The sequence below is a fragment of the Drosophila obscura genome, unplaced genomic scaffold (assembly GCF_018151105.1).
Source record: "Drosophila obscura isolate BZ-5 IFL unplaced genomic scaffold, ASM1815110v1 contig_1, whole genome shotgun sequence".
NCBI classification, from domain to species: domain Eukaryota; kingdom Metazoa; phylum Arthropoda; class Insecta; order Diptera; family Drosophilidae; genus Drosophila; species Drosophila obscura.
In genome coordinates this window covers 1,401,824-1,429,377 of record NW_024542679.1, presented here as the reverse complement: position 1 = coordinate 1,429,377, position 27,554 = coordinate 1,401,824, and the positions used below count along the sequence as shown (strand labels likewise).

At 47.3% G+C, this 27,554-nt stretch overlaps 4 protein-coding genes across 5 annotated transcripts; 2 read left to right on the top strand and 2 right to left on the bottom strand.

Annotated features, from left to right (window-relative positions):
• Nucleotides 1-503: 503 nt before the first annotated feature.
• Nucleotides 504-5,211, bottom strand: LOC111069628 (allatostatins MIP). Its single transcript, XM_022359768.2, has 2 exons — nucleotides 4,872-5,211; nucleotides 504-1,562 (listed from the first exon to the last, which is right to left on the bottom strand). The coding sequence occupies exon 2, from the start codon at nucleotides 1,555-1,557 to the stop codon at nucleotides 883-885; it is 675 nt and encodes a 224-aa protein (XP_022215460.2). The 5' UTR covers nucleotides 1,558-1,562; nucleotides 4,872-5,211; the 3' UTR covers nucleotides 504-882.
• A 4,287-nt stretch (nucleotides 5,212-9,498) lies between these two features.
• LOC111069610 lies at nucleotides 9,499-14,369 on the top strand. Of its 2 annotated transcripts, XM_022359748.2 has the most exons (7): nucleotides 9,499-9,845; nucleotides 9,913-10,333; nucleotides 10,399-10,649; nucleotides 10,714-11,307; nucleotides 11,378-12,209; nucleotides 12,268-12,902; nucleotides 12,961-13,123. In XM_022359748.2, the coding sequence occupies exons 1-7, from the start codon at nucleotides 9,759-9,761 to the stop codon at nucleotides 13,030-13,032; spliced, it is 2,892 nt and encodes a 963-aa protein (XP_022215440.2). In that variant the 5' UTR covers nucleotides 9,499-9,758; the 3' UTR covers nucleotides 13,033-13,123. The 2 variants fall into 2 exon arrangements, with proteins under 2 accessions (XP_022215440.2, XP_022215439.2); XM_022359747.2 differs by having other exon boundaries at nucleotides 9,500-9,845; nucleotides 12,268-14,369.
• Nucleotides 14,370-14,474: 105 nt separating this feature from the next.
• LOC111069611 (protein argonaute-2) lies at nucleotides 14,475-18,015 on the bottom strand. Its single transcript, XM_041596448.1, has 7 exons — nucleotides 17,358-18,015; nucleotides 17,208-17,296; nucleotides 16,530-17,139; nucleotides 16,113-16,460; nucleotides 15,403-16,050; nucleotides 14,984-15,354; nucleotides 14,475-14,907 (listed from the first exon to the last, which is right to left on the bottom strand). The coding sequence occupies exons 1-7, from the start codon at nucleotides 17,970-17,972 to the stop codon at nucleotides 14,817-14,819; spliced, it is 2,772 nt and encodes a 923-aa protein (XP_041452382.1). The 5' UTR covers nucleotides 17,973-18,015; the 3' UTR covers nucleotides 14,475-14,816.
• A 2,356-nt stretch (nucleotides 18,016-20,371) lies between these two features.
• On the top strand, nucleotides 20,372-22,482 carry LOC111069635 (basic helix-loop-helix neural transcription factor TAP). The gene has a single exon (XM_022359776.2). The coding sequence runs from the start codon at nucleotides 20,390-20,392 to the stop codon at nucleotides 21,725-21,727; it is 1,338 nt and encodes a 445-aa protein (XP_022215468.2). The 5' UTR covers nucleotides 20,372-20,389; the 3' UTR covers nucleotides 21,728-22,482.
• Nucleotides 22,483-27,554: the final 5,072 nt, after the last annotated feature.

Genomic DNA, 27,554 nt, shown 5'->3' with positions numbered 1-27,554 from the left:
TCTGATGCAATGTTTCAGCGGAGCTTTGTTTGCTGTTGGCAAGAGCTAACTATACAGTAGCTACGCTATTTTTATTCAGCTTTTACATTGTAAGCTATCTCTTTAGTTTTTCGGGAACACAGGCGTCTGAGGAGGAGGAAACAGCTCCACTTGGATCGACAGCAAGGGTAACAGCGCTGTTAACAGCCCAAGGCTCTGCGCCAACAGACTGTGGCCGCTGCCGTTTACAGCTCTCTGTTAGCGCTCTCTTTGGACCATCCTCAGCCATATCCTGAGCATTCACTTGCTTGCCAGCTTCCTTCAGCCACCCAAAGCCCCAAAGGAAAAATCCCAAATTTAATTGCAGTTTTGTTTTGGGTTTGAACGTATTTGCATTTCATATTTATAATTTATAATTGCCATTAAGTGGTAGTACTCGTATATGTTGTACTCGTATGTGTTTATGTATACTCAAGTGTATATGTATGTAAATATATGTATGTTTGTATATATGCACAATTCATTAACTAAGTTAACGGTCACTAAATTAAAGCGATATTCTTGCCAAAGATTCCTTTGTTGCGGTATACTGAGAGGATGCTAGGTGCTAAGGTTGATACTTGATATACTTTATAATAATACTGTCTGCATCTAAAATACAATCTGGAATAAGTATTATATATATATGTATATAGATTGTATGTATTTGTATCTGTCTGTTGCCGGCTTTCATACATTTTCGGAATTGACTTTCAGCTGCCTGGTTGGTAGCAGGAACCTCTAATTGGGGGGGGAACACACACACATATCGTATTTATTATTGGTTAGTTACAGGTTTGGGTTAGGTAAATGCCTCTGATTAGTATGGGAATAGTTTTGGACTGCTGCTGCTGCTGCTGCTGCTTAGTTGAGGGACGCTTGCATGGAACGCTTGCCCCAGCCGCCATGCAGCTTCTGCCACTGATCGCGCTTGCCCCACATGCCCTTCAGGTTGTTCCATGTGGGCTCGCGCTTGCCCCAAGCGCCTCTGAACTTATTCCAGCCCTGCGCCTGACGCCGCTTGCCCCAGGCCACGTTCATGCTCTTCCAGGCGCGCTTCTCCATGTTGCCAGCCGCCTCCGGATCTGCCTCCAGCATATCCTCGCCCGACTGCTGCTGCTGCTGCTGTTGCTGTTGCGGCGTCTGTGGCTGCATGTCCTGCAGGTCGCCGCTGGCCAGCCGCTCGAAGGTGTCCCAGTCGATGGTGTTGGTGCCATCGGTGATCACCAGCGGCACAAAGTGTCCGGTCATGTAGATGTTGTCGTCTCCTGCCTCCGGCACGTCTCCGCCACTCCTGCTCCGCTTGCCCCAGGAGCTCTGCAGCGACTGCCAGGCCCGCTTGTTGTTGTTGTTGTTGTACAGCTCGCTGTCGTCGTTCAGTTGGTCCAGCACCTGCTCGGAGAGGCCGTTGCTGGCGGTGCTGCTGCTGCTGCTGCTGCCAGTGGCCAGGCTGCTGCAGGCGCTGCCCAGGAGCAACACAACCAGCAGCAACAGGCGGCTCTGGGTCTTTGTCTTTGTGGTTGTCTTCGCTTGGTCCATTCTCACTGTGGAAATTATGAAACGAAAAAGCAAAGAATATGGAAATGTAAATGAAACAGAGACTGAGAGACTGAGAGCTGTGAGCTGTGAGCTGATGAGGCCTGCGGGCTGCAGCCGCAGCCGCAGCGCCTCGAGGGGGAATGCTCAATTAAGTCAGAACCAACGCCACTCGACTGCTCCCTGGGGGTCCTGCGGAGCAATCGTTACTCCAACAAGACTGGCGAACAAGGGGGATGGGAAGGGGGGTCGGAACAGGGATAACGATTTAGCTAAATAACCTCTCTAATTGAAGGGCGGTGGGGGTGGCTCCGCTGGAGGTCGTAGGTCATGTCATGCCATGCCGCCTGTCGACCGCTGCGTTAAAAGGCAACAGCGCATAACAGTTACAATTTATGGCCTATTAATGTCCTGCTGCCGAGGTAGCAACCAGCAGGAGGCCGCATTCCGCATGGAAGGGAATCAACGAATGTTTGCTGGCAGCGGAATGATTGGAGGGATACACAGTGCCGCAGTAATCCTACGCACTTCCCAGCTCAGCTCTGCTCTCTCCACGCTCTCCACTCCATGCCGTTCGTTGCTGATTTTAGCCAACGAGCAGCAAGCGGAGCCTGATGGAAGGCTGATGGCCATTAGAAGGCGATAATGATGCTTTTTTAAAGGTTAATATGCCGGCTCATAGTCAAGATTATGGCTTTGTTTGGCCAACGGCGTAAGTGGCTTGCGATTGCACTTGCGGCCACTGAAAAGACTTCAAAGACTCCAGGACTGCGACTGGAACTGGCAGCAGGAAGTGGCAGCATCAGTGGGCGCTGATATTTGTTTGCACTTCCAGCCAAAGTAGTTTTTGCTATGCGCTCGCATGTGCTGCATAACCAAGCACATGGATTAGCATACATGCGCCACACAACACAGACTATAAGTACTTAAAAGCAGGCTAAGTCCCTGTGCTACTTATGGAAAATAAAGGCGGAACAGCAGGAAAATCTTTGCCCGCAAACCCATCGCTGGAAATGCGTTGCCTATCTATATAGATTCCTATATATTCTACAACTAAATTGTCGCCCTATCTTCATTTATAATGCCCCATTTATGGTAATCCTTCTGCCCGTTGCATAGGGGTCAGAGCGGCGCATGCCACCGCAGCTGTTAGGCGCCAGCCTGGAAAGTCATCTCCATGGTATCAACTCTTCAAAGTCCAGCACAAGGCAGCGTCAGGCACAGGGCGGAGGAGCGCGTCAATCAGCATGGAAAGTCGCATCGTATCTTATCTGTGTGGGGTCGCCTGATTAAATGATGTTGTTCGTTGTCCGCTTGGATTGGCCAACTAATTGAGAGGCGTTGGCGGAAGGGCCAGCTGGAACTGGAGCTGCTAACTCCCGACCACCGACCACCGACCACCGACTCCTGACTGATGATGGTCCGAGTGTGAAGCCAACTCTGGGTTAGATTGGACTTAATTTGTGCGCTTGTCGTTGATTGATTGACGCCGACCCAGATGAAAGTTTTAGCGGCTTTGCCTCAAATTATAATATATAGAGCCCAACGTGATGATGGAGCACGCATCAAATTTTATGGCCACAATCAGCAGCGGTCGGGAGAGCCGGGAACCGGGAACCAAACCAAGAAAACTGCCACAAAACGTGCACAGGAGTCAAGTCGAATTGTAATTGAAATTAACTGAAAATATTTATGGCCTTTGCGGCTGACATTCTTGCGAATTTGTTAGTTGACTCGCACTCGCACTCCGAATCGCCTGTGAGTCCTTGTACATTATTAATTTGCCTGCCTGCCTGCCTGCCTACTTGAGAATAATTCATGTGGTGTCAGGGGCAACGGCAACGCCAACCAAATTCCTCTAAAGAGGACACTCTTGAGCCACATCCTTTTGTGAAGTTTGCTGGGCAAACAAATTGAAAAGAAATTTTCGCGCCAAAATTAAACAACTTTGGTGGAAATCGAATTTGCCAGGTTCCTTCGCTCTCTCGCTCTCTCTCGTCTATTCATGGTGTGTCGTCTGCTCGATAAATAGCCTGGGCAAATATTTGCCAAAGGATGGCATTTGCCTATAAGTATTTTGTTTAAATAGGTCTCACGCGGGCAACCAGCACCCACCCACGTGGCAGAAGCCCATTGGCCACTGCCTGTTGCCTGTCCCTATAAAAAGAGTGCAAATGGAAGGAAATCTTCATTGGGGGAATCTTCAGACTCCATGGGACTTAGGGGACGGACATTAACGAAAATGCGTAAATCAACAGAATATCCGCAAATGTGCAAATAAAATGTCTCGTCTCAAGCAGACTGGGGCTACTTGGCCCAGACCCCAGACCACCTCCCCTAACCCTCTCGACCCACGTTCGATTCTGTTTTAATGCACAGCAGAGTTCTTTCTCTGCTGCATAATTCAGTGGTATTTTTTTTGCATCAAAATTTAGGCCGCTAAGCCGACGAAGGGGTTTCAAGCCAGCCCCAAAAAATGTGGGATAACATTTTAATTAATTTAGTTCCGGCAGAACTCTGTGAAGTATTGGCTATGGAGGTACATATTAGCGGATTGGAGTTTACTGATTATTGAATTATTATTTAATTCATGCACAACAAATTAATCGAAATTCGAGTTTTATTTGTTAAGTAATTAAAACTGAAAATTGAATTAAATATATGTAACATATCTGGAGGGAATTAAGTTCAAATACCGAAATACTTAAATATGAAGAAATGGCATCGAGATGCTGGGATCAGGGGCAGGGTGGCGATGCCTCATTTTAATATTTCTTGCAAATTTTTGGCTGCATTTTCAGAAGTATATTTTGCTGGATTGAAAATGTCCCAACACTTAAGATACATACATATATATGTATGTATGTATGTTCACTATTGCATATTACAATGCTCAAATTACCATTATATATTATTTTCTGTTTATAGAAAAAAACGCGTAATAATTGCACTAAGTTTCAGCCTGCTGAAATTTATAATTTTAAGGAGCAAAGTTTGCTTTTTAGACAGTCTTTTAATTTCTACAATTTTTGGGTTTTTGTAAAAAAAAAAGTATTTAAAAGAGATCTAAAAATATCTGCGGAATTCTATTAAGCCCCGTGAAAGAAACATTTTGTAATAATATTAATTTTAATTATCAAAAATTAAGTTTTCAATTATATTTTCAGCGCAACAAGTTCTGAATTTTTATAACTCAATTTTCCGTTTGTGGGAAACCAATAGAGGCAGAGTCGGGGGGTGCCTGCCACAATTGGATTAGAACCACTCGCTGCCTCCTACGTATATTGAATATTGAATACTTTTTCCAAACCACTCACCCGAGTATATTTTTGCACTATTTTTGTTGTTTTATTCGAAATCAGAGAACGGGCTCGCTCTTCCGTTGGGCTCTGCGGTCTGCGGTCAGTCGATTTATCCTTGATTGGATTCCCTTCTCCTGATATTGGTTCGCTGCTTTATAATAGTTTTTTCCACATGAAAATTACTTTTATAAGTGGATTTGTGGGTCCACCTGGAACTCAATTAGCGGACACTTGCACCGCGCCTGAGTGGGTGGGTGGGCAGAAGGATTGAACGGTCAGTGGTACAGTTACAGTACAGAGTACAGTTGGGAGCCCTGTCCTGTCTGTGGGGTCCTGCGTGTGCGTAAACCTGTTGATCGACTGCTAATGATACGCAGCACGGCGCAGCAGTCGCTTATAAATCAAAAACGGAAGCGATTCGCGGCCCGAACGTCCACCCGGCAATATGGCCCGAATCGAATCGGACTTCGTGTGCCCACACAACAATAACAACAACAACAACTAGAGGGCTCTTCTCCACCTCGCTGCGCACGCACAAACACACACACACACACGCACACACACATTCAGGCAATGATGGGTGGCAGGATGTCCTGGATGCCTGTCCTCCATTGTAGTCCTCCATTGCTGCTGCATGCAACGGAAGTTGTGGCTGGGGAGGGGGCCAGTATTGGTCCTGGCTGTTGTAGTTCCTTGAGTTGATGGCACACATGCGCGGCCCTACTACGTACAACTTTTGTTTATTCGTCCCGAACCCAAATGCGTTCCCGATCCCCCTGGGGAATTGGCCAGACTGTAGCCTGCGGCCAGGACTGGGACTGCTGCGTGGGCCCTTCCTCGGACTCATTCAAATTCAGGTACATGCTCCCGGTCGGGGCGCCGCCTACCGCCTACCGCCTTGAGGCATTTAAAATTAAACACAACACAACACGCTTACAATGAAGTGAAACCACTCAGCGAGCATATTGCATATTGCATTGCATTTCATTCAGTCAACGGGGCAGCAATTGACCGAACACAAATACAAATACAATTCTTTGCCGCTGCCATTCACCTTCGATTGGCAGTGCCATCGATGTGGGTGGGTGGAGCGAGCGCCACATGCTTCCAGCTAAGCATTCGAGTAAAAACCCTTTTAGTGCTTCATGAATATTTATGACGATATTGCGGGCACCTTGCACGAGGTCGTCGTCGTACGAGGCCCCGGCGCTTCGAAAAGAATCAAATAATCGAGAATGCGAATGAAAGGACACCTCTTAAAATGGCAGGACAGATAAAAGCTTCAAAGTCCCGCTTCAAATGGCTGGAAAATATATAGCAAATACAGCCAAAGGATTCTGAATGAACCGAAAGGCATGCTACGGGCATACATGGATATAGTGTACCCCCACGACTGATCAAGAACCTGCAAGACACTTTGCAGGTTCGAAAATGTTACATACTTTTACCCAAATGCAACAACCCCTGGTAACCCATAGCGGGTTAAAAAACACCAAGAAAAGAAGATAGAAAAAGCTTCTTCAATTACGAGAGCTGCTGAAGATGTCAACCTTTGCTCTATGGCTGTTTGGGTGCAGGTGTGACTGGGTGTGCGGACATCAACAGGTTTTCATTTGTGGCCATTTGATGGGTGCCCATGCCCGTGCCCCAGCCCCTGCCCATCCCCCAGCCCGTGTGCCCTGCCAGCAATGCCTATACTCGTAAACGATGATGGGAATATTTATGACACTGCTCTGCCGGTGCGTATAATGAATGGGTTATGGGGTATAAGAGCCACCCAACCACCCCAACGATAAGCTACGTAGCTACTAATTGATTTTGCCACTGATAAATCGCTGCCAAGTCGGACAGGTGGCACTCGTAGTGGTTGCTGCTACATGTGTTTGCTGGCTCCTCTGGGAGTGCAGCAGCAGCAACAGCAGCAGCAGCAACTGATGATTGTAAATCATTTCCTGTTTATGTGTCTGGCCTAATTGCAGCCATTAGCAGGCGACCTTTATACCACTGAGCGATCCATTTGGATGCGTCACTGAATGATGCCATATCTGCCATGTTCGGGTACTGTTGGCCTTTAAAGAGGAACGGAACCCCACGAGAATGTGAAATTGCATTGAAGACATGCCTTGACCAAGTCACACTCCCCCCATGACCGCCCGCGGCAAATGCCTTTCTATTCAGAATGCGACATTTGTATAGGAATCCCTTGGTGGTTTCATTGCGAAGATGGAGTAGTGTAGTGGCCGCCTGCCCGCTGTGCTGTTGCCAGCTAATAATCATTTGTTTGCACTTTGCATGCGCCAGATGGCAACAAAAGGCCGAGCCGAGCCGGGCCGGGCCGTCTATAGATTCAGTTCTACATATAACTTGGCCACGAGCGTGCGAAGCCATGCATGGATGTGGCCATTACAAGCCATCATTTAAATATGTCATTAAAGATGTAAGCTCCCCTTAAAGTTATGTACTTTTTGTAGCCACTAGCACTTTCAGCACCAAGTCATTTAAATTCAAATTCAAAAACCTACAATCTGGCGGCATATCGCTCCATGACAAATGGCGGGCGCTACGACATAAATAGTTCCTGAACTGTGAACTAGTTCGTTTAGTTCGTTATTAATCGCCATATATATCGTCATTGATCGCCATTCTCGGTACTAGCCCGCCAGATTTGAGTTCTGGCAAAGGAAGGAAATATTCAAGAAAAGATTATTAAAAAATCTCGAAATATAATGTAGACATTGGCTTAAAATTAATTTTAAGCTTGAAAAATGTATTACGAGTAATTTTTATTATTAAAGTTTTTTGAATGGTCATCCCTTCGGTTTTGATGAGTTTTGAATTTATGTTCATAAAATTTACATAGATGGCGGCTTCGCCCGCTGTTAGCTTCGTAATGTTCTTTAAAGTTTTTCTTTGGCTATTTCTGGCTATTTCCAGTGTCAGTTGTCGGCCGCCCAGTTTAGGGTATATTAATTAAAGGTAATAGGGTATACAAAGTGCCATATGCATAGCAGAAATTTGGTTGACCAGCAACAATGACGTCACATTTAGTCAACATTTACGTTTTATGCTTTGGCCGTTTTTGTTTGAACCTTAATATGTAAGCAATCCAATGAAAAAGAGTTCTAAAAACTAGCCAATCCTAAACAAAATTCATTGAGGAACTGGATAAAATTATTTGTTTACGGCTGAGAGGGCCAACTAGCTAGTAATATCAAACTGAATATCAAAATCGAGGAATATCATGTGACAAAATATCATGGTATGGCAGCCCGCAGCAACTACGAATTGCACGAGTCTGGCAGCGCCACAAAACGACGTCACATTCGTTTTATGTTGATTTTGTTTGAACCTTAATATGTAAATAATCCAATAAAAAGGACGTCTGGAAACTTGCCAATCTTGTAGAAAATTTATGTATCTATCGGATTAAATTATTTTTTTAGGGCTGAGAGTCCCAGCTAGCTAGTATTATTAAGCGGAATATCAAAATTATGGAATACGATTTCAACCAGGGGGGTATTTAATATTTCCATTTATGTAATTTAACATATTTTAGGCATTACAGGTGAAAGATGTCGGTGGTAATTTTTGTCTTGTACGTAAAGAGAAGGGTGGAGCTACAGGGAGCCTTTACAAATTGTATTATTTTCAGCGGTTTAACAAAGATGGCTCAACTTTTTAAATAGCGGGGTGTTAAGTGGGTTAAGTTCAAAATTACCGCCAAACTCATTTAGCGCACAAAAAATACTGACATTTTTCGCTCTCAATTCGTGGTGGTTTTTCAAAATTTGCTCTCTTTTCAGAGGTGGAGAGAGCGTTTTCGTGGTGACTTTTCGTGGTGTGAGAAACACGTATGGAATGAAGATTCATTGTTGCGTCATTCCATACGCGTTCCCGTAAGATACATTTAATTTGTATGGGAAAAAATTCAGCAACATGTGGAAATGAATTAGCAGCATTGTCCTGCAACCTTGGATCGGAATGAGCAACAATCTACATACCTTGTGAAAATGGATATTATAGAATAGAGATATTGTTGGTAATTTCATGCTCCAATTAATACAGAAACTACTCAGTCTCTGTTTTAAAGTTATTAACGAAATTTTGCAGCTCACGGGTACAAATAATAGGTATCAGAACCGGGATAAATATATTTATAAAACACAAAACATATGCATTAATGGGTAAAAAACATCTCAATCTAAGAAAACTGCATTATTAATGTTTCAATGGAGCTTGGAACAATAAATTTAACACCAATTAAAGAAAATACGGTATACAAAGTGCCATATGCATAGCAGAAACCTGGTTGACCAGCAACACTGACGTCATATTTAGTCAACATTTACGTTTTATGCTTTGGCCGCTTTTGTTTGAACCTTTTCATGGAATCAATGCAATAAAAAGGACTTCTGGAAACTTGCCAATCTTGTAGAAAATTTTTGTATCTATCTGATAAAATGATATTTTTGGTCTTTAAGGTTCTAACTAGTTAGTAATATTAAACCGAACATCAAAATCGAGGAATATCAAAGTGTCCGTCAGTATATTTACGGTATATTTTGATATTGACAAGGTATATTTCGGTATATTTCCGAGGGTCAGGCGGTATATTTTAAAGATAAATCCGCGGTCACACTGCACGCCACTCACTGATTTAAAAAAAAAAATATAAAAAAAAATTTAAATTGAGGGTGGTCTAATTATAAATTTTAACAAATTGCACGGTCAATATTGCAGAATTAAAAATATACACTCAATTTAGGAAGCAAAACGCCAGCCAACAAAGAGCTGAAATAACCCGCGAATCATCCGCAGTAGTACTATTTTGAAATGCGGCCGGCTTATAAAATGCAAATTAAACATGAAATAAGAGTTTTACCGTGATAAAAAGGCCTCGAAATGGAAGTAATTTTACCCCTGGAACTGCACAATGGCCAAAAGTTTCTTGACTGTGCCTCAAAACTGGAATACGATGAGTTTTCAGCGGTAAGTCTCAGCCCAGCCACGCCGTCGACCATTGCTTAACCTCCCCCCTCTTCGGCATTATTTGTAGAAAATGTTTGTGTTTTGCACTGAAAGCAGCGATGTGGATGTGTTTGAGCTGATGGGGAACCAGCGATTGATGCAATTGATTTACGGCTGGGAGGTCTGCCAGCTGCCCAATATCGATGGCGTGCCGGAGGACTCGTTGCGTCATGTTGTCCAGGTGCAGGCGCACCACTCGCTGCACTTGTTGTTCAGCCAGGAATGGATGAGCTGTTCGGAGGGACTTAAACGCATGCTGCTCTACTACCTGAACAAGGCGACGTCATCGTTTGCCCAGATTGAGGAGCTCTCCAAAATCGATTGGCCATATATACTCAAGTTTCAGGGCAGACCCTGGCGCGTGCCCTATCTGCAGCAGCTGTTTGCCAACCTGCGACAGAACAAGCATCATACCATTGAGCATTCAGTGCTGGCTGCCACGCATGAAGGTGCGTAGGCGACTGCTCCATGTTGGAGGTTTTTACTGATTGCCTTCTTTTCTTTTGTCCTGCAGATGTCACGTTCCTGCAGCAGGAGAAGCTAAACCTGATACTGCTGCGACTTATACAGCTCTTCAATGCGGGCAACTTTGAGGCACTGAAGCAGCTCTCCCTCAGGGTTCTGGCAGCTTGGCTCAACTGCAATGCCGATGCCAGTTTTGAATCGCTGGCACATGACCAGACGGCCATAACATTGGTGGGACACCTCTATCTATTGACAATATTCGTTATGGACGAGAATCGGGGCTATGCGATCGACAACATGGTGAGTGGGGGGACATGCTGCGCCTTCTATGTGACTCATATTTGATCGATGATCCCCTCCACAGATGTACAACATACGTTTCTATGCTCTGAGCATGCAAGAGGCTCCAGCTGCGGAGAGCATCAACTTTACGCCTGCCCGTCTCATCGCCCAGGTGTGTGTTCGCTTGAGGCTAAGCAAAAGCGGCTTCTTCGAGCAGATTGTGTTCAAGAAGTTCAAGCTGAATCTGGTCACCTCGTTCGCCGTCATGCTGGAGGCCTACACGAGCTATGTGCTGGGCAATCAGTTGCTGGAGCTGATGGCCCTAAACGAGCACGATTTCCTGACGCACTTGCCCCACTTCAGGGTGCTAATGTACCGCTATGTGGAGGAGCGGGAGAACAGCGAGACCTTTCTGCTGAACGAGCTGCAAAAGCTCGAGTCTCAGCGGAACAGCCACGCCAAGCCGTACACCGTCAACTTGAATCTGAACTATCAGCAGCAGATCTGCAAGGGCAATCGTGCCAGCAATATTGGCAACTACAAGAACTGCGATGATGATGAGAAGCCCCAGGCAGATGTCGACGAGGAGATGGATCGCCAAATAGATCCCGTCTTTCAAAACGTACCCAACAACGAGGAGGTCCTAGACTTTGTCTACAAACTGTTGGCAGAGCGGGTAAGTCGCCAGATGAGTGGACCGACTCAAAGAACTCCCATTGATTGCTGAAATGTCTGTTCTTCCACAGGAATTTCCAGGCTGGCAGTTTGCCAAGATTGCTCTGCTGCTGAAGATAATTGGCCAGCAGCTGAATGCCATCGAAATTTGGCGCTATCATCCCGGCCTGACCACGGACTTTATGCTCAACTTGGAGCACAAGCTATCGAATAACTACGCGGATCTGGCCAAGGTGTTCAGTGATCATGGCTTCATGGAGGCGGAGTTCTGGCTGACGGCCTTCTATCTGCATCCGACAGCAAATAACTACAACGAAGTGAAGCGCTGCTCACGCATCAAGAAGAAGCGCTTCATTGATGATGAGTGGGCCGCAGCCGAAACGGGGCCCGGTGCTGGCGGCACCACACAAAATGCCTTCAGCATCAAATACGAGCTGCTTAGCTCTACGATTGATGTCGATGAAATCGTTACCATAACCAATCACAATGCCCCCGTGGGAGACTACGAGCCCATCTACAAGGCCCTGCAGGCGCTGCGACTGCCGCGCAGCTTCATAAAGGATCTGCTGACGGTGATCTTTCAGCCGCGCAACAAGCGCTATTCGTGGGCCCTGGAGTGGTCCACCCTGCACGAGCGCTGCAACGCGCTGCTGAAGAGCAAGGATCTGAAGAATAAGTTCGTGGCGCTCAACATGGCCGAGGCAAACGATCGCTTGGAGTTCCTAACAATTGACTATGCCAAGTACAAGGATCGGCCGCAGCTGGACTATGGCACCATTGAGGAGGGCTACGAGAATGCGGCCAACCTGGCCGAAGCGGAGGCTGAGGTGAGCGCGGATGAGAAGGAAGAGGAGCCGAAGCAGCCAAAGAAGCGAAAACCGCCGCGAAAATTTTGGGATGAAGGTAGGCCAAAGCCCAGTTTTTTGATTATCCAGAATAAACGTGTCCTTTTTTTCTTTAGTGATCTCCGAAGATGAGGACGAGGAGGAGGTAGCCTCAGACGAGTCGGAAGCCTATTACACGGGCACTGGCCGTAGGACACGCATTCGAGCTGCTGCTATGGTTGCCAATGCCATGCTCTCAGACATGGATCGGAGCATGCGAAGTGGTCGCCGATCGCCGCCCACCACCAGCTCGGCTGCCCATTCCGAACCAGAAGAAGAGTCCCAGACTGAGCGGGAGCGCGAGCCTGAGCCCATGGCCGAGTCCGTGTCCGAGCCGGCAAAGTCCCCATCCCCAGAAGCGGCGATGAATCCGGAGAAGCGGTCATTCGGCGATCTGCTGGATACCCGTACAAAGTTCAGCAACGAAACGAGCGGCTTCAAGGCCTTTGCCGACATCTGGAGCTTCGAAAAGGAGGAGCTTCAGGATGTGGCCAGCGACAGCAATGGCCTGAGAGAATGCAGCTCGGTACTAAGTAAATTCAAGAGCTGGCAAACCCTAAGAGACACTGCACCAGCGACCACAAAAGACGAGGATGCGGCGCCACGAGAAACGAAGACGCGCGGCTTGTCGGAAACTGACAGCGTGAATTCGGAGACTTCAACGATGGCCATGCACGACTCCACCGAGGAGCCCTGCGACAATTTGTCTGGTGTAAGTAAAGAGTTAACGCCTCCGCCGGCCACATCGTCTGATTTTAATATGGAGACAGGCGTGTTGCAGCCCGATGAAAAAGAGAAGGAGACGAGCCAGGAGACGGGGACAGCAGCAGTGCAGGAAGTAGACGAAGCGAGGACGACGCCGCAGTCAGATCTCCCACAAGAAATTAATACTCAGGTACATCAAAACAAGCGCTTCAAAACCTCACCAAGCTCCAAAACAAGCAGCCACGCAGCAGACCCAGCAGGCAGCACCCATCCACAAGAGATCTACGACAACGCCGACTTAACCCAACGCCTAATCAAAGAGTGTCTGACACGCAAGGCCGAAGTGCGCTTAAATCGTCTTAGTCTCCGGGACTTGAAGCAGATGCGTGAATGCCGAGTTCGGATCAAGCGCACCGACTTTGTCTCCTACTTCCAGGAGCAGGAGAAACCGCAAAAGAAACGAAGAAAGCCGGGACCAGGCAGGCAGAGTCACAGCCACAGCCACAGCCATTCCATCACCATCACCGACAGCAATGCGTCAACGCCAACGCCAACAAACGAAATGCAGAAAAGCGAAAAGAAACGCTTTAAGAAATTTGTGCATATTACGTCCGACTCGCCGGGAACGTCATCGTCCGTGATGATGGCCAAAAAGATCTTCAGACACATAACCTCCGATTCGTCAACGGATATGGAAGAGGTTCATCCGCCAGCACCGCTAAATCGCAAACGAAGCAGCCGTGGCGGTCGTGGGGCCCGAGGTAACATGAGGGTCAAGGGTCTCCAAGTGCGAATCTGCCGGCAAGTACCCTCAGACAGAGTCTCCTGTTCGCCGGATGTGATTGAGTTGTCCTCGGACTCACACTCCTCGTCCACGTCGCAGCCGCGCACTAGCCAAGCAAACGTTCACTTCTCTCACGTCCTGGAACTGGATCCGCTGTACGAGGAGGAAATTGTTCCATTCTGACGACGCTGAAGGGACGAGCAGCATTCGCCCTGCACTAGCCTGAGGCGAGGCTCTACGTGTTCGGAACGAATGCAAGCGAGGGGTTGCACATCGGGAACTGTGGCACAGCCGGGAAAATTGAATTTGTTTCGCTTGTTAGAATGCAATTGGCCTGGGGCATATTTCGTATTGGCTCTGCCCTGGATTTGATTTGAAATTTTATGTGGTACGTACATCTGTTTGTCCTCTTTCGACTGTGACGACGACGACGACAGGGCTTGCAGGCTCGTAAAAAAAACTCTTCAGCAACGTGCAGCCGCCTCTCAATTAACAGCCTAATTGATATGCATTGTGGTTCTCGATAAAAACGAATTAGCCACACGCGTCGGAGGAGCACTTGAGCTGGTCAGGCATATCAACAACAACTATCGGTGGAAAAGGAGTCGGCGGGAGACACGTGTCGGCTACTGTGTGATTTTGTGTGGCAATATATTCTCAGTTAGGGATGATGTTTGATGGCATTGCAGCAGCAGCTGGGAACGCTTGTGTGTGTGTGTGTGTTTATGTAGTGTCTAAAAGAATGGCAAGATCGAAAGAAATATAAACAGTTAGCTAGGCTTAAGGATTACCATCGATTTATGTACAATACACAAAATTACGATTATTTAAATATTACTTTTGAGAGTTGAATTCGCTTTGGTTTATATTTTTAATTAAGTAGAATTAAGCAACAATTATGCCATGCACATATGGAAATAAGTTAAGCATCAGTTTGACTGAGTTACAATTCCTTCTCTACCTATTCCGTTTTCTTATTCTTATTTGTTGTATGTATTTTTTGCCATATGAATATGAAATGTAGGTACATTTATCATCTATTGTTTTAAGCATAAACTTAATTATAAAAACATTAAAATAAAACATTTTTTAGTGCGAATACAAAGTGTTTTTCATCTGCTGCGCACAACCCGAAGTTCAAACGAAATACATTGGATTTTTCTCCATCAACTGTGGCACAATTAAACGCTTTTCATACAACTCCCTGGGAGAAAGGAACTTTTTGATGCTGCAAGGAAAAAGCCTCATAGAAATAAACGACTCGAAGACGGGACGGGACGGGACGGGACGAATCTAATACGCACCCAGTCAGATAGACTCGGCCACGGGCGGCAACTAAATGGGCGAGATATGCCGGAGCCGGATACGAGACGGCGCGGTTGCAGCGCGGAAACAAGTGGCATAGATTGTATGTCAATTGCTGTATGAGATCAATATCCAGGTTGCCCGTATTCTCAATCACATTGTAACGCGTCGGCCTGGCCGTGCCCTGAATGGCCTGATGGCTGACCAGAAAGAACTGCATCTCATTCGGATGGACAATGATCGTATCCACGACGGTGCCCGGTTCCACATTGTTGAACTTATCGTACGTGGACGGAGTGCCAGAGGGGAAGAAGCGCGTGTGATGCCGCTTAACAGCAACAATGCAGCAGATCTTGGGATTAATGTGCATCTGCAAGGAGGGGTTAGAATGGAGTGGAGTGGAATGGTCTCAGATTACCTTGCAGCAGGCCGCCGTGATTCCCTTCAACTCTTCGTTCTTGATCTTGGGAAACTGACCATCGCTGACCCCATCGCGATAGTAGACAATGTGATCGGGATAGCGTTTGCGGTGCTGATGAAACACACGCAAATGCTCACTAGTTATCGACTCCATGTCCTCGATCTCCTCCAGGTCAGAGCGTTGTAGGCGATATTGCATGTTATACGACGCGCCGTACGGATCATGGGAGGCTGCCACACCCACAACGCTGGGTATCTCGCGCTGATCGGGCGATGGATGCGTGACGTCGGCACCCAGAAACATGACATTCTCCAGCTGAGTGCGCGGGTTATCCTGCAGCTTGTGATTGATTCCGTTCAGCTTGGAGTTCACCTTGAGCAGAAGGTTCAACACACACTGGGGGCTCAATTTACGCTGCACTGTGAACTGCTTGATGCACTGCGTCAGGATGCCGTGCTGCAGCTCAGCCTTTTGCTTCACCATATCGTAGGTGGTGCCGAAATTCGGTATGATAACGAAAACCAAATCACACTGGTTCCGTTTGAATTCCAGAAATAGATTATCCAGATCACGCTCACCCTTGTACGACCGTATGTCAGCCTTCCTCTCCAGGCACACACTGAGCCAGGCACTCTGCTGCAGGACCTGCAGGGAAGCGACAACATTCAGATCTATTCCGACTAGCCGCAGCAGCTCAGCAAACTCACGTGTTCTTTGAAATCTTCCACCTGATTGTACATCATCTGGCCACCATAAATGATGGCCCATTTGTGATCGTTCGGCTTGGTAGCGTAGAATTTCGCACGCTCCATGCACCACGCACCGTTCTTCACGGACAGCAAACAGTTGCCCTTGTACTCCACCATCGGCGCTTCGAGCAGCCGTGTGTCCACCGTGATGAAATCGCTCTCCAGGCGAATGCCGAAGCGTGCGATGGTGGGGTCCAAATTGTGCTTGAAAAATGAAAGCATGTGCATAATCTTGGCTCTCCGCTGATTGGTGGATGTGGCCGCATATTTAATCATGGCCGCCACCTGAGCTACCGGATCTTTGCGCTGCAATAAGAACACACACACACACACACACATACAAGAATGAACAATCCAGGCAGCTGTTGCACTCACATTCAGGAGCTGGGCATCTTCGATGGCACACAGTTCCATGGGCAAGTAAATTTCCTTCAAGGCCGAGCCCACACGCAGGCAGAGCAGATTCGGAAACTGCAAAGTGTAACTGCAAGATGCGAAATACGCCTCCACGGTCGTCCTTTTCCCCTCCAGATCGAAGGTTTGCTTGCTGGCCGGAAATTCGCTCAGGCCGACGACTTTAAAGACACTCGTGGGTTTCTCAAAGCTCACTGGGGGCTTGTAAATGACCTTGATGCCCCGCAGAAAGGCATCGATATCTTGGCGCTTGAGCTCAAGATTTGTTTTCTTGTCAATTTCCTCGCCATGATACCGCTCAATGTACTCCATGACGGATGTGGGCAGCGCAAATGACTTGTGGCAAATGTCCACATTGACAAACGGCCGATCCCCAAGGACGACCGACTGATAGAGGCCGATCAGAGCCTCGTAGCCCTCGCCAATATTATGCTCTTTGCCCGGCTCAGAGCGCTTGAAGAAGGAGCGACCCGCGCGTATAGCAGTGCTATGACAGGGCGAGGCCAAAACAACCTCCAGCACCTGCATGGCGCGCATGGTCTTATGGGCGTAAATCTTGTCCTTGATATAGCTGCAAAAATGGGGAAATTTAATTGTAATTAATTAATCTGTAATCGTAACTGGCTCAGCATCACTCACCTCTGCAGAGAGCTCATGTCTACTTCCAGCTCCTCTGTCTCCTTTAGTTGCAGAGTGTAGTTCAGGACACGACCGAGTCGATCGATCACCTGGGTGGAGCAGAAAACAAATCTTATTCGTTGGATAGGATATTGGATATTTATTACTTACCCGCACTTTGGCGTCTTGCGACTTGCAAACTATTTTGTCCGCCGTGTAGCAGGAGAAGCGGCCATCGTAGGCGGCAATCGCACCGCCCAAATGTTCCACTCTGAACAGCTCAAAGGCGTGACGATAGAACTTCTTGGGGCGCTTGGGTGAGATCCTCACATCGTAGTGATAGGCAACCGCCGGCATTTTATCCAAGTTCACATCCAAATAATTGACAGCAGCCTGGCCAGGTCGCCCCAGGGTTCCACATTTTATGGGCACTCCTGGGAGAGGCGACAGCGGCAGTCCGTGTCCCTGGGCTCTTGGGGGCTGAGCTTGGGGGCGCTGGTCTTGCGTTTGGGGCGGACTATAGGTCTGGGCGCCTCCTTGGCCTTGTGGTTGACTGTCGCCCTGTCCTCGCTCTTGTCCAACCTGCTGTTGTCCACTCTTTTGTTGTTGCTGCTGCTGTTGTTGTGTAGGAGCGCGGCATTGCGTGCGCTGCTTATGTCCGCCCCAGCCTTGCCCGGCCTGCGTGCGCTTCTTCTGACTGCACTGTGTCTGCCATTCTTCCTGCTGCTGCTTCTGAGATGCCGCGGCGGCAGGACCTGCATTCGGAGGGCTACTGCGCATGGGCATGTCCCCGGCGGCCTGTGCTGAACTCTGCTGGCCAACAGCAACATCAGCTATAGAATTGGGAGAGGAAGAGTTTTGACAAGGTTCGATACAAATCTCAAGAAATTAAATGCACAAACTATTTGGCGGTCGGATGCGGCTATTTCGTATTTGAATTTGAAAGTTTTATTCTTATCGAAGCAACAAATTGGAACATTATCAAGTAAGCCTTTGAATTAAATTTACAAATTGCAAAAATAACTAATTTAAAATGAAATCGCTTTTCATCGATGGATTTATGGATTCTTTGTTGGCCATTTTATGTGCACATTTGATCGAATTTAAGAAGACTTTCTCGCAGCTGTCCCCAAAGTTGTAACTACAGAAGAGCTATCCTTCAATTACCTGGTAGTTTATTCTGCTGAGGCTTAACGGGCTGTGGCTTGACGGCCTTTTGCTTCCTGGCTACTGGTCTCTCGGCTTGCGGCCTATATTCTGATCGGAGTAAATGGCATTTAATTGAATTACTTTCTCATTAATTTTTCACATTATTTCACTCACTATTTTTGTTCTTCATTTTTATTTTTTCCGACTTTCAGATCTATTCCCGACGTCTGAACTCTTTCGAATGACTGAAATATTTATTTACTGACAAACTTTATACTCTGCCTGAGTATGTTTGACATATAACTCGGTGAGTTGATCACTTAATCAATAAAACAATAAATTCTGCGATTCAATTACCAAATGAATTGCTCTGCATAACTTTTTCTTTAGTTTATTGAAGTGTATTTTTGATCCCTGGCACCAAATCGGTTCGTAACATTATTCCGCTTTAGTAGAATGCAAATATTACTTTGATGGGGCATAATTGATACCCATCCAGCCACAAGCCGCAGTGGCATATTGCTCAATTAGCACCCTTGACACTCTCTCGAGTTCTCCTCGCTCGTGCCAGTAATTTGCGACAATTGCCGCATATCATAACAGATCCGCACGTGTCAACGCCACTTGGAATCTGTTGGAAATCGCTGCCTGCAGACGCCTCCACTTAGTTGCTGCTTGCCCCACATTTCCATGTATATCTATGGCACACTCTGCCACTTGAGCAGCCGGTAAGACCGCGGCACGTGGCCAGGCCTTAGCGTTGTCCATGGAGGGTGTGAGAGTGGCAGTGGGAGTTTTTCGAAAGTGTCCTGGCCACGTGGCTCTAATTCGTTTAGCGACAGGCGTAAGCCCAAAGTGATTACTGCGGTTTACCCCACAAAAGCGAAAGAGTTGCGCGTAATTGAAACATTTTGAATGGCAATCGCATTAAGCCTGCGCAAGTTCAATGTTGTGATAAAATAAAATAGCAAAATTGCTTAGATATACCCTGCAAAACGTCAATGAACAGATATATTCGAGCTGTATATAGTTTGCCTCCACAAAGAGAGGCATAAGTTGGTCAATAGTCCGGTGAATATTGCTTAAATACTCCTTAAATATATTGCGTTAAATACTGCTCAAGTCAGTGTATTTTTGAGTGTCTGCTACATATACATATAAGCAATGTTTTATGCCCTGATAAAACACCGCATAAAACCTCTCGGACGGACATCTTCCTTTAAGAAATGTTTACCTCGTTATTGCAAGTCTCTCCCTGAAGTCATAACACCCCGTTCTGGTACCAGCGAGGGTATGCAGCCAGCCACCAGCCACCAGCCACCAGCAAATATTTGTTTGAACTTTGATGATGCCGTTGGCGTCACCTCGCTGATCCTCGCCAGCTCTGACATCCTTCCGATTGGCTTAGACCTTGCCGCTGGCCAGCAAAGCGTGAAAAATGCTCGTATTTTGACTGGCAGCGATAGCGATGCCCACCAAGCTATAACGAATCTCTACTCCGAGACTGTTTCCCCGTATACTGTCCATGCCAGAGTTTGTGTGTGTGTGCGTGTGTGTGTGTGTGTGTGTGTGGGCAAAAAGCAACCCCCTTAAGTGGGCTACAATCACGGCGGCGCGCATATCTTTTGGGATTTGTGTGTGTGCCATGGCGGCGCCGCCACGACCGACGACAATGCGCCGAGGGTTGTTGCCGTTGCCGTTGCCGCCTAGACCCAAATCAGCGGGCTTACCGCTTCCAGCGCGGGCATTAATGGCTGGCCCTGGAGCTCGCTCGCTCGCTCGCTCTCCGGTGCGGTGCATAAAACCGGTGCGCACTCCTTGCCAGCTTTTAGTTGGTGCGGGCACGCGAGACACAGAGAAACACCCAGGCGACACTGTCCCTGCTCAGAGAGTGAACAAACGCAAATCGGAAATCGCAAAAACGAACAACGGAATTGGGAGGCGTGTAATGTGCGTAGCTGGATACAGATACAGTTACAGATACAGGCCGAGGATATAATAGTGCATCGAGAACCGATCACCGATCAACGATCAACGATCACCGATCAACGATCATGGCTGCCTGCTATAATGCCTACAGTGCTGCCCCCCAGTCGTACGAGTTCGACGAGGACGATGACGATGCCTCCTTCGACAGCGGCTACGAGAAGAGCTTCGAGACGGAGGCGCAGCTCAGCTCGCGGCGGCGTTTGGATTTCGATGAGACGTACAAGAGTGCAGCGGCGGCGGCAGGGCCGGCGGCGCCTTTGGCCTATGCCGGCAGCTGGGACACAGCCCCGATCAACTCACCGCCGGCAGGATTCGTGGGCCTGCTGGACACGAGCAGCAACCACAGCACGCGCAGCGGCCGCACCCTGGTGGAGCACCTGAACAGCCGTGCCCCCGTCGGTGGCTTCGAGCCGCAGCTGACCAGCACGCCGATGAAGTCGCCGGAGGACCCGGATGCACCGCGGCCCAAGCGCAAATATGCCGTCGGCAAGAATCGCGTGACCCGTTCGCGCAGCCCCCACCAGGTGGTGCGCATCAAGAAGTTCCGCCGGATGAAGGCCAACGATCGGGAGCGCAACCGGATGCACAGCCTCAACGATGCGCTGGAGAAGCTGCGGGTGACGCTGCCCTCGCTGCCCGAGGAGACGAAGCTCACGAAGATCGAGATACTGCGCTTCGCCCACAACTACATCTTCGCCCTGGAGCAGGTGCTGGAGAGCGGGAACACCGTCAATCTGGATCTGGAGAAGCTGCAGAACTTCACGTTGAGTGGGGAGCGCATCACGAAGGAGTTGTTCGACGCCCTCTTCGTGAATCCGCAGCCATTCCCCATGTTTGGCTGCGGTCGGATGTTTCCATACGGCCACACGCAGCAGCAGCAGCAACAGCAGCCCAGCATCCCACTTTCCCATCCCCATCCTGAAGCACATCCAGATCTGCATCAACATGCTCATCCGCATCCCCATCCTCATCCCCATCCCCATCCGCATCCGCATCCGCATCATCCTCACCATCAGCCGCAGATGGTGCCATTCCAGACGGGCATGGAGTACCCTGCAGCAGCGCCTCATCCTCATCCCCATCCGCAGGATGCAGCGCCAACTGGGTTCGACTTTGGCAGCAGCATGCGGTACTATCAGCAGCATCCACAGCAGGAGCCGAGCCGGCAGCAGACGCCACCCGCTGGCCAGTTCTCGCAGGAGAAGTACGATCTGTTCCGTGGCAGCTTCGAGGCAGCTGCCAATCTGCCAGCCACGGAGCCAGCAATGCACCAGCAGAGCAGCTTCTACACGCAGACGCCGCCCTGGAAGGAGTACCCAGAGGAGCCACAGCTACAGCCACACACACACGCCCATCTGCAGCCACATCCACACAGCTATAAGCAGTTTGCCCCCCAGGTATAGCAGGGGAAAGGACTTGCGTCTTAGGTCGTTTCAGAGCGTGATAGATTGAGTTAAAGATTGTGTAGATTTGCAGACAACTGATCCATGGGAATTGTGGACTCTCGTGACTGACTTTGGGTAAACAAAAAAGCCAAAAAGTTACTCACGAGATTCATGCCAATATTTTGCATGCCTCACTTGCCTCGAAGCTGCCACAATCAGAGTTGATATTTGTAGTAGGCGAGCCACTGAATCGAATGCAAGGATCCACTAGAACTTTAGCAGATCCTTGCACTCAATTTGTGAGAGAGAGGGATCCGCAACAGAAGAATCAATGTGCCACAATCCATAGTTAAGCTCATGCCACACACCTTTACACTTCACTCTTCATTGGTTGCTTTGTTGTGGATCTCAGGGGAATATTTCAGCAAAGAATGCTGCAAAGGATAAGCATTCTTCTGCTCAAAATATTCCATGTTCCATATTCCATTAGCTATATAGTACAAATCGGTTGTCCATAGATAAACGACGAATATATGTACCTTTTGCCATTGTAGACATTAGCGTAATTAGGTATTAGATATCACCAGGAAACCAGTCAATAGCTGTACAATCGATGGACTATATACATGCATATATGGTAGGAAGGTTGGATGCAGTCAGTTATTGCAATGCAAGGAAAGCGAGCTAGTCAGGAGCTAAAACTTTATCGTGATAAGATTGAATTTCGATGTAAAAGCCACAAAGAACTATTTACTATTTTTGCTAATAAAGTTGACGATCAAAACGAACGAGCAGAACATTTTCTCAATAAACAATCCAAGAATCTGGAATCTCCTCCTGGCGAAGTCAAAAATAGTAGCCAAATCAAACAACCCCGTGACAGGGAGACAGGCAGAGGGGGAGAGATATTCTCTATATGTGTGCGGATTGGAGATTCCAAACAAAAGACTTAAATTCAAATAAATATTGTATATTGCAGTGCACATAAAATGAATGGTTTTCTGTACTGTTCTGTTCTGTTCTGTGTGCTGTGTGCTGTGTGTGCATTGCAGCTTGTTTTTACGAGTATACGTATATTGTAGGGGGCAGGGCATTTTTGCGCCCTTACAATTCGACATGGGGTGAGTTCAAGTAGAAACTCGGCTGAGGTCGGAACAATGCAAGATTTGCCCCGTCACCTGCCACAGAATTACAAAACGAATGTACCAACAGCAGCAGCAGCAGCAGCAGCAGCAGCAGCAGCAGCAGCAGCAGCAGAGTCATGGACTGGGGGTAGAGTCAGAACCGGCAGAGTACTGAAACATGAGACTGTAGTGGACCTGCATGAATGCCACTCAAATTATTTAGTTGAATGAACCGGCAAGAGTCGAGAGAAACCGGAGAGGAAAGGGAAAGGAGAGGAGTACCGGCCAACTGACTGACATTTTTGCCGTTACGAGTTGGAAGGGTGAACATCAGCCCAAAGATTCCCGAAATGGTACGAATACTCGCAGTAAGTGGAGAAGGAATTTTGTTTCTCAAACTTGTGATTATTTTAACTGCTAAGCCGGATCGGACGCGTACCCGGCGTTTGTCATTTGTGCAGCTTTGTTGAAGGTGTCCGGATTTATCTTAACAATAATCATTATTATGGCTCGACATGGGCTCCGCTCCGCTCCGCTCCGGTTCCACTGTTGTTCCTCTGTTGTGCCTCGCCAGAGCTGGTAACAAAGGCGCAAATACGCAGCGGGTGAGCCAGCGCTAAGCTGCATTCAATTTCCAGAACTGTCACCGAAGGGATGCGACTGGAGCGGAGACTACAACTGGGGTACGGGCAGGGGTACGGTTACGGGCGGGCATCATTAGCGATACGGGGTAGCTATATCTAGAATCTAGATGGCTATCGGCGGATCAATGACGGCATCTTCCCCTTCCCCCCCTGCTCTATGCTAATGCACACTGCCGAAGCCAGCAAAAACAATTTGGCGATGGCCATAAGGCGATAAGCAAACCAAAATGGAAACAAATTGCCATGGACATGCTAAAAGGAGCAAACACAATGGCATCTTCTTTCGACTGCGGCTGCTGCTGCTGCTGCTGCTGCTGCTGCGTCAAGTGCTGGTCCACAGGGTGCGGTTGTTCATGTGCGGTCCCATGGACACGGGGAAGTGGGACACAAAAGATACATACAATATATATGGATGGATAAGTTGCCCGAGGGCTCGATTTGTTTTGCAGATACGCTAAAAGTAATGCCAAATGTGGCAGTGCTTCATAATTCGTTTGAATGATGAAAACTCAAATTAAATACAAATTCTCTATACGAAAAACTGTACTGAAAAGCAACTGCTTGGCCTGAATTTATGGGTTTAACCTTTTTGGCGCGCTCTGGGAGGCATGAAATATGCACAGGCTATAGGCCATAGGCCATATATCACACCATTGGATTGGACCTGGTGCCATTTGTCTATTCCCATTTGGCAGATCGAATTTTATTTGGCGAATTGATTGTTTTACGCCTTTTTAGCGAGAAGTTGACACAGATTCTGGGATAAACCCTTTGGCTGTGTTTTTTGCACGTGCAACCTACAACCCCCAACCGCCTCGTCATATGGTAACCCTTTTTTTTTTTTTTGTGTCGTGTCTGATCAAACATGGAAGATTCGCTCTGGTGCTAGAGCTACACGTTCATTTTTTGGCGGCAAGTTGCTCGACCTTTTTATCCATTCATTGGCCTGCTCGAATTGGTTTATCTGTGAAATCTGTGACGTTCGGCGTTCGGCGTTCGCCTTTCCGGGGTGCATATATTCGTTACTGTTGCTGCACGGATGTCTGCGCCTCTGCCCTACCTTTGTCGCTTTTGAGTTGTGTGCTCATCTAACCGAAAAACATTGGATAAACAAACAGCCGTTCGAGTATTTTGTTACACTGAGTAACCCGTACCCGTACCCGTACCCGTACCCTGCTCTGGTTCTATGTATTTATTTCTCAATAAGTTCGGAGAGCCAGCCCCGACGAAGGAAGCCAATCTGTCGCATTTGTGTGCATGTTTGGCCCAGCGAGTAGGATAAGCGGGATGGGATGGGATGTGATGGGATGGGATGCACGGCCCTCGGAAACTGAAACTGTAAAATGTTTTGCAAGTTCTGATTTTTAATCCGATCAGAGCGGTTTTAGTCAAATTTAAGCAGATTTATGTCACATTGTTGAGCCGAAAAGTGGTACACGAGAGGCGGAACAGCACAAAACAAGAGACAAGAAAATGCTAACACATGTAAATCAAGAATCAAGATAACTACGAGTGTATCCATCGTCCAACCCGCCTCTGTTCCTTTATTAAGCAAATCGAATCGAGATCATGTTCGACAATTGCAACAAATTTAATTTAAGTTGCGGCAAATTGAACGAAGGCAGAAGAAGGAAGTAATGTGGCAGATTGTGGGGTCTTGGATATGTACAAATAATTTCTATTTGATGTGTAGCAATAATTGTAATGGATGGGATATTTATCTGTAGAAATAATTTGGAATATATGGATAATTTTGGTATATCTTTGTATATTTCTTTGGCAACAAATATTCCCAGTATTTTGTGCAGACTCTATTATTTTTTTGTAAGCTGCAATTTTCTGTTTATTATTTTTGGGTGGTACGCCAAAGTCCAAGCTCAATTTGTGAAGAAAACAAATGGCAAATACAATCGTATGATGATTTAGCGAGAGAGAGTTTCAGAATCCGTTTACATTATTTTCAACCCCACAGAGGAATCATTTTTTGTATTCCAGTCACATAATGAACCAAAAAAAAAAAAGAAGAAAGAATATATGCATGTACATATTCCATTTCCAAATGAATAAACTGTTAGACAAACAATACATTAAACTTTACAACTTCACACCCGCTTCGGCTGCTGTCGGCTGTACGCTCTACGGAATGCATTAGCATTGGGATGGCAGTCCAGCCCCATTTGCAGGGCGGATTGCCCCTTACCGACGGGGAAACTAGAGGCAGACGGAGTGGTAGCTGGTAGCCTGGTATCCTGGTAGCTGGCACCACAAACGATGAGTTGATTGTTATGCAAATGAGCAGGACCAGGACGAAATGCGAGTGCTCAACCCTGTGCCCAGAGGCTGAGCTGCTGCAGTTCATCAAGTGCTCATAAATTTCTACATAGTTGGACTGAGAAAGAGAGAGAGAGAGAGAGATGGGAGTTTACAAGGACGCACGAAGCTATCTAATTACTATGCAGCGCCATGTGCATAATGAATCTGACATTTCTAATTTATGGTTTGATATTTGTTAAGGTTTTTTCTTTTGACTGCTTTGCCGTGCATAAATTGAATCCAAAGGTTGGCCCTAAAATGTCGACAAAACAACGGTTTCATGCCTAGTTATTGTTGAGTATAAACAACGGACACGGACTACGGATAATGGAAAGGTGGCTCGGATAATGCCTGTGTGGCAGAAATCCTTTTGGCGGCTAAGCTGTCACTGCTTGCTGTATGGTGTAAATCCTTTGGTTAGTTCCCATTGATCAGCGATTTATGGCAGGGCTGTCGCTTCTGGAAAATTCCACTTCCGGCTTAGGACGGAAATACGCGCGAAAATCCAGCAATAATTCCACACAAAAAAAGAAGAAAAATTGCAACAAAAAATTAAGGAAAATCCAGGCAAAAAATTACCCCATAGGCAGCCGAACAAGTAGTTAGCTGCAATTACGCAGACCCCTGCCAGGGTGAGTCCCGAGTCCTAAGTCCCTTTTTATGGCCCTGGCACCTCGCCCAGCGACCGTTATGATTTCCTTTCATTTTCATTTTTACTTTTATTTTGTTTGATATGCACGCAAGTCGTTTGACTATTTGTTGCACAACGTCCTGGAGGGGAAATGTGCCGTGGGCCGTGGGCCTCAGTCATTAATTGTTTGCTTTGTTTGCCAGTCAGGCAGTTTGGACATCTGGCCAGCTGCCTGACAGCTCGACAAACACGGACTGACTAACTGTCGGGGAATGGAATTGGGATTGGGAATCGGAATCGGAATCGGAATCTGGGGTAAAAAGTTGATTTGTGCCTCGTGCCACAGCACAGGACACCTGCAGGGCAGAGAGGTATATGTATATGGAATATGGAGTCTATTATATAAAGTGCTCAAACGGCCCACACTTGCGTATCTCTGCCGCACTCTTAAGCTCTTTTGGCGCCGCAGCTATCCAACCATCCATCCGATGGTATTAATTGGCGATTACCGAAACTTACGGGGCCTCGAGAGTTGGGTTGGCGCCGTGCCGGAGTTTGCTTGGGTTCACATTGTCACTCGGCTCTGAAGTGTGATTTATGAGGATGACAGCGCCGCCGATCATCAATCATCAATCACTGTGCTCAAGTGGAAGGTGATTTGGCAAAAAGAACAATGGGTAACAGGCAATCCAGGTTAGTTCGGGTTTTATGCTAATTGTAGACTTTTGATTTAAACCGAGGAATTATGCGGGCAACGTGCTTTTAATTACAGTCGGTCTGTGAGGGTTAGCAACCCCCCCAAAAAGGTTTTGACCCGTCGCGCACAGCACTTGATTCGCTGTCTTGTGCTGTTGATGTTGTTTCGCTTTAAAAAGTTATAAAAATAAGTCGAACTACCAGCAGCAGCAGCAGCAGCAACCCTCGGAGCAAGTACAGTTCATCTTGCACCCTTTGATTTAGTCAGGAAATAGGAACAGGAAAGGGAACAGGAACACAGGGGCTGGGCCAGCATCATCCCCTGTTCGTTTGCTCTCGCTCTCTCTCTCTCTCTCTCTCTTCTTCTCGGGTTGCCAGGGGCTAATGAGCGCCGCACATTAGTTTTAACAACATATATTATTTATGGGTTTTTCCCT